The following is a 6,882-nucleotide window of genomic DNA, read 5'->3' on the forward strand; positions in this document are numbered from 1 at the left end:
ACCCTCCCCTCCAAAAAAATATTAAACAAAGGCTGGCCTTACTGGCAATTTGACACGAGTACAGAACAACAAGATGCTAACAGCACTGAGAAGCTGAGGCAGGGAAGGCAACCTCAACCTCCCTCGCCGTGGTCACTGCGCCCGGGAGCGCCTGAAACTGCCTTGACCGAAAGGGCGGAGGGCGGGTGTGAGTGCGCGCAGAGCGCGAAGGTCGCTGCCACGCCTCCGCAGTCCTCGTGCCAGGTTGCTGTCGCCTAGCAACGCGCGAAGGGGAAGCGACGAGACGCCGACGCTGTCACCGGCGCAACGAGCGAGAGAGAGAGCGGCGAGATCCGCGACGACATCGGACGGTTTTTTTTTTTCCAGAGGGAGAGAAGGCGGAGCGGAGCTGTTGCCAGGGGGAGGCGGGTGGGCGCAGGGTCTCCTTCTCGGAGCGGCTCCGGTCTGTCTCCCTCCTGCCGCGGAAGGCGGTGGCGGGTCGGGGCTTTGCGGCCGTCATGGAGCGGCTGAGGCTAGGTCCGGAGGGGGCGGCAGCGGTGGATGAGTATTTGCAATACCGGAGGTGAGGAGGCCGCCGGCGGATTGTTCAAGCGTTCGAAAAGGATGCGGCTTATGTTACGTTACACGCGGTGCAAGCGTTTCCGAAACTTTCCAGATTTCAGTGCCTGAATGAAGTATAAATAAATATGTGCTGTTGATAAGGAGATTAAATGTGTTTCCCTGAGCTATTTTGCTTTTGCCTCTTTGCGTTCAGCGATCGTCTTGTAGCTCTTTCCTGGCAGGCGGTCTCCGAAAGCTCCCTTGGCACTCTGGCCGGCTCTTCCTCTTTTCCTGGGAACTTCACTTTCCAACAGTTGTACTTTTGACTCAAAATCAGCTTCTCATGATCCTTAATCAGAAATTCTGAGGGAAATGTGGTTCTCTTTTAATATTTTGAAGAAGCAGGATACATGAGCTAACTATCTTAAATCCAAAACTTTGGCTAAGGCATAAACAGAAGGAAAAATAGCTAAAGGGTAAAGAAAAAAGACCAGAACTTTTTTTTTCAAGACAGTGGAAGAAGGAAGTGCAGTGGGATAATAAAAGTAAGAGAAGGAATTGTGGAGGGTGACATGAAAAAAAGCAGAAATGCTAAACAAATAATTCAGTATTTACTGAAGAGCATTTGGAGAAGGACCAGTAATCATATCTGGAAATTTCTGACTTCCAGTCACCCTGAGATTACCATGGATTAGCTGGGGGGACGACGACGACACGAGGGGAGGGCAACTGCACAGTGGGACCAGATGCTCACAAATTTGCTATCATAAACACTCTTACATGTTCACACTTACTTTCACTGCTCATTTTCTCACATTCTCACATGTCCATTTACACCTTTACTTCTGCCATTCTCCCACCAACACACACACTCACGTCTCTCCCTCTTCCATACACACATGCCCACTCACTTGCACACTCGTGCTCACTTGCACTCAGCTCTCTCCTACTCACTTAAATACACTCTCAGATCTCTTCTTCCTACACAAATACACACTCACTCACTCTCACAGACATGCTCATTCATTCTCTCCCCCCCCCCCTTTCATAACACACTAGCAACAGCAGACTCTAACTTGGGATCCTGGAACAGCAGCAGCCTCTTCCTTCTACTCCTGTGCTGCGGAAGTGGACGCTGCCTGTTTCTTACTCCTCGTTTGATGCACGGGCAGGAAATCGCAATGTCGATTGGCCAAGGCAAACAGGATGGGGCGGGCAAGTGGCTGGACACAGGAAACAGGCTGTGCAGGTGGCTTTCTCTGCACCTTTTTTAGTTCTGCTATATCATTTTTGAGATGGGGTGACCAGAACTGCACATAGTACTCAAGGTGCGGTCACACCGCAATCTACAGAAGCAATATGATATTTTCTGTTTTATTCTCAATTCCTTTCAGATTATTCTTAACATTCTATTTGCTTTTTTAAATCGCCGCCGCACACTGAGCTGAGAATTTCCACAAGAATTCTAAAGTCCTTTTCCTAGTAACCTGCCCAATACATAACCCAGCATTGAGTACCTATATTGGGATTATTTTTCCCTATATGTATCACTTTGCACTTTTTTCACATAAATCTCATCTACCTAGTCTCCTAATCTTGTAGGTCCTTTTGCAGTTCCTTGCATCAGTTCCTGTTGTTTTAACAACTTTGAATAAGTTTGTGTCATCTGCAAATCTGATCACCTTACTCCTTGTTCTCTTTTCCAGATCATTTATAAATGTTAACAGCACAGGTCCTAATACAGATCCTTTTAGCACTCTACTAATGATCCTTCTCCATTTGGAAAACTGACCATTTATTACAACCCTCTATTTCTTGTCTTTTAACCAGTTACCAATCCACAATAGGATACTGTCCCCTATCCCATGACTTTCCTGAGGAGTTTCTCATGGGGGACTTTGGCAAACGTTTTCTGAAGCTCCAAATACCCTCTATCAACTGGCTCATCTTTACATGTTTATTTATACCTTCAAAACATCTAATAAACTTGTAAGACAAGACTTCCTTGCTAAATAAAACCATGTTGACAATTCCCCATTTATTTACTTATTTATTTAAAATCTTTTCTATACCGTCGTTAAGGTGGGTACCGTCACAATGGTTTACAGTAAGGCACATAAAGTAATGCAATTAAAATCTTTCAGTTTACATAGGTGCCATAAGGTTCGGTAACATAGTTTTTAATAAATGTAAATTGATAAATGTGAAAAACATCATGTCCAGGTCAATTCTATAGCAGTTTTGAGTACAAGACTCGTTTTCTAATTGTAACTTATCCTTTAGTGATGCGCTCTCTATTAAAACAAAAACTACACACTTGGTGATTACTGTTGTGTGTATGGGTGTTCCTTGCGCTTCCCTGGTTCTATTCTCCCTTCTCTTTTTGAAAAGCTTGTTTAAACAGCCAGGTTTTTAGATTTTTCCTAAATGTTTTGTTTTCTCTTTGTAACCTTAACTCCAGGGGCATGGAGTTCCATAGTATGGGTCCCGCTAGGGATAATGCTCTCTCTTACCTGGGTTAGTCATGCTGTTTTGACTGATGGAATAGTTAGGAGTGCTTTGTTGGCTGATCTTAAGTTTCTGTTGGGGATGTGTACACGAAGGGCCGTGTTTAGCCAGTCTGCGTTTTCGTTGTGTATTAATTTGTGTATGGTGCATAGCGTTTTGTACTGTATTCTTTGTTCAATGGGAAGCCAGTGTAATTCAGCCAGTGTTTCAGTGATGTGGTCTCTTTTACTCTTGCCAGTTAGGACTCTTGCGGCTGTGTTTTGCAAGATTTGCAGTGGTCTTAGTGAGGTGTATGGTAAACCCAGTAGAAGGGCATTACAATAATCAGTGCTTGCGAATATCAATGCCTGTAGTACTGATCGAAAGTTGGCTGTTGTTAGAAGTGGTTTAAGTCTTTTGAGGACCATGAGTTTAGCGTATCCTTCCTTTACTTTTAGGGATATATGCTGTTTTAGGCTTAGTTCTGTGTCGATAATTACTCCTAGATTCCGTACTTTCTCTGCTAGTATTATTTGTTTGTTGTTATTGAGTGTGATAGGGCTCTGTGAGATCTCCATATTTTTTTTCCGTTCTAAAAGTCATGTTTATTGATATAGCCAGTAATTTTTATTTTTAAGAATAGCTTAATTTTCCCAGCATCAGGCTCACTGGTCCATAGTTTTCTGAATCACTCCTGGAGTCCTTTGAAAAAAATCTTTGTTACATGGACCACATTCCAGATATTGTGGCTGTTTTACATAAGTCACAGATTACTAATAACAGGTTTGCAATTAATGTTTGAGTTCTTTTAGGACTTGGGTGGATACCAACTGGTCCTGGTGATTTGTTACTCTTTATTTTATCAAATTGATCTTTTACATCCTCAATTTTCAGAGATTTACTTTAGTTGCTTTGAATTATCACTATCAAATAATGTTTCTGGTGTGAGAATGTTCCCAGCATCCTTCTCAGTAAAATCCAAGGCAAATAATTAATTCAGTCTTTTTGCTATTTCCTTGTCCTCCCTGAACACCTTTATTTGTTGGTCATCTAGCAGTCCAATTGACTCCCTCTTAGGGTTTTTGCTTCAAATGTACTTGAAAAAGTTTTATTATTAGTTTTTACCTCTATGGCAAGCTTCTTATCAAATTCTCTCTCGACCTGTTCTACTACTGTTTTACAACTACCTTGCCATTACTTATGCTCTTGCTTATTTTTTTCAATTGATTCTCCTTTCCATTTTTTGAACAATCCCCTTTTGGCTTTAAACTGCTTCTTTTCCTTCACCACTAAGCCATTCTGGCAGTCATTTGGTCTTCCTTTGATCTTTTTTAATGCATGGGATATATTTTATCTGGGCTTCCAAGAGGGTATTTTTAAACAATGTCTATGCCTCATGCAAGCTTGTAACCTTTGCAATTGTTTCTTTTGATTTTTTCCTAATAGGGTCATTCTCAAAATGGGTTATGGCGATAACGCTATAACGCATGCGATAATCGTGGTAACCCAAATGCATATTTTTCAAAGAGGCATGATTGGGGAGGGGTTTGAGCGGGATTAATGAAAGTAAGGGGCAATATCGCATGTTTTAACGCCCAAAATGACTACACATTTTTTCCTGGCATTAAGCTGTGCAATATGCCCAAAACAGCCATTTGGGATAGAGATTGCAAACTGTGGGGGTGGGAGGGAGGGAGAGGGAGAGAGAGAGAGAGAGAACATGCCTCTGGGGTGGCCTTCACAGTATTCAACTATTTACATCACTATAGGAGGGCCAGCTAATAACTTAAGGTGAGGTTTTGGTGGTGGTTTAGGGTTTGGGGGCCAGTTTTACATGCAGAGTGAGACGTACGAACAGCACAGTACACCTCTGTGAATTTGATGTCATTTGGAGTGAGGAAAATCTCACAAAGTTGAGATTTCTGCAATGTTCTCTTGCCCTAGCTTGATGGGCTCTATACCAGGGTACTATCAAGCTAGGGCGAGAGAACATTGTAGAAATCTCAACTTTGTGAGACTTTCCCCCCTCCAAATGACATCAGATGTTCACCGAGGTGTACTTTGCTGTTTGTACATTTTACTCTGCATGTACAACTGGCCCCAAAATCCTAAACCACCACCAAAACCTCACCTTGAGTTTTTAGCTGACCCTCCAATAGTGATAAAATTGACTACTAGGAAGGACTTATAGAGTCTCTCTCTCTCTCTCTCTCACTTTAATGTGCCCCACAATTCTACTCATACATAGCATGTGGTGTGGTAATTCTGAAATTTTCATAAACACGCAGGCATTATCCATGTGAAATTATAGCATTTTGATGAATCTAGGGGTAATTTTCTTATTCTATCATAGTCTCCCTTTTCAAAGTTATGCTATTGCAGTATTTTTATTTCATCTTCCCACCAGTGATTGTCAAATTTGATTGCATTATAATCACTGTTCCTTAATAACCCCACTATCTGTTAGCAGCGGGTGATTTAATGTGCCCTTGGGCCTCAGCCCAGCCCCAGACGAATCCAGGGCTGAGCCGAGGGTTGACGGCGTGCCCCAGCATGGCTATACACGGTCTTACCCTCTGTTGGGCCTGCAAGCTCCCAGAGCCAACAACAGAAGATGTTGGTAGGGGAACGGTCCTCCGACTTTTCCAAGCCCTTTCGGACCTGCCGCTTGAATCGGCAAGGAGCAGCAGGCCGGCCTGAGGATGAGGGCATACGGAGGCCTTGACACGTAGACAGGACTATGATTGATGCAATAGCATCTTGGACAAAACTGGGTTGATGCGACCGCATCACAAGCATGACGAGGAACTTGATCCAATCAAGACAAGACGTAAGGCAGGAGGACATTGGCACTGTCTCTCAGGGCGCCCTACTCAGCCCACCTGCGGGACTGAGTCGCGGACCACCCTGTCCCACTGCGCGCCCTACACAGCCCAAAGAGGCTGGTTACGGACCACGAGGAGAGCGGGACAAGCGCAGGGAAGACCCAGGCAAGGAGGAACTCCAATGACGGAATCGATGTCACCCGAAGCTCCATCTATGGCTGGTGGGAACAGAGGCTCAGGAGCACAGGAACAATCCCACCTGCAGGCCACTCCATTCTCAGGCACACATCATCTGAGAACCACAGCTCTACAGGAACAGGAGGCTCAGGAGCACCAGACAAAGACACAGGGAAGAACATCCTGGAAGGCAGGCACATCAGGAGGTGGAAGATCATGACGAGACATCAGGACATAGACCGAGACCTCAGGCAAAACACCAAGACACAAAGAAGTGGTACGAAGGCAGACGAGATGAGGAGCTCCACGAAAAACAGAAGACCTTACAAGACTCTGGCAGGCAGGAGCCTCCAGAGGGGATGACACTCCGATGCAAGGCCACGACAGACTGAGAAGACAGCCCTTTTATAGGGCTCAAGCAGGAAGTCCGCTCTCTAGGTGGGGCCAGCACACTTCCTGTGTTTGGCCCTTTAACTCATGAAGAGAGGCGCGCGCCGGCGCCTAAGGAGCAGGAAGCAGGGCTGTGCAGGACCATGGACAGCAGCCTGCACAGCGTCTGTGTGTACAGACGCAGGCTGGGCCTGAGGAGCAGGCCCTGACGTCGGCAGCGGCTCCAGCCGCTGTGGGGAGCCCCAGGGGCGGTTCCAGCCACTGGATGGAACCGGGGCTTGCGGCCTAGTGCCGCGAAGATGGCAGTAGCGTCGGGGGCGGTCCCAGCCCCGCGGAGAGAGGCAGAAAGTCCGCGGCTCCGGCCATGGTGAAGAGGACGATCCGGGGCCGTGTGGTGGAAACAAGTCCGTGGCTCCAGCCGCGTGAAGAGGCCCGACGGCGGCGTCCCTGCCGCGTCGGGTGA

The 6,882-nt window shown here is 45.9% G+C and overlaps 1 protein-coding gene across 2 annotated transcripts in view; it reads left to right on the forward strand.

Annotated features, from left to right (window-relative positions):
- Positions 1–294: 294 nt before the first annotated feature.
- FAM221A (family with sequence similarity 221 member A) overlaps positions 295–6,882 on the forward strand; it is a 129,865-nt gene continuing 123,277 nt past the window's right edge. Inside the window, exon 1 of one of the 2 annotated variants that reach the window (XM_029589099.1) lies at positions 295–562. In XM_029589099.1, coding sequence (XP_029444959.1) covers positions 541–562 — 22 coding nt within the window. In that variant the 5' untranslated portion in view covers positions 295–540. The remainder of the gene's footprint in view (positions 563–6,882) is intronic. The other variant, XM_029589100.1, reaches the window with a different exon arrangement.

Source organism: Rhinatrema bivittatum, chromosome 2 (genome assembly GCF_901001135.1).
Source record: "Rhinatrema bivittatum chromosome 2, aRhiBiv1.1, whole genome shotgun sequence".
In the NCBI taxonomy this organism is placed as follows: domain Eukaryota; kingdom Metazoa; phylum Chordata; class Amphibia; order Gymnophiona; family Rhinatrematidae; genus Rhinatrema; species Rhinatrema bivittatum.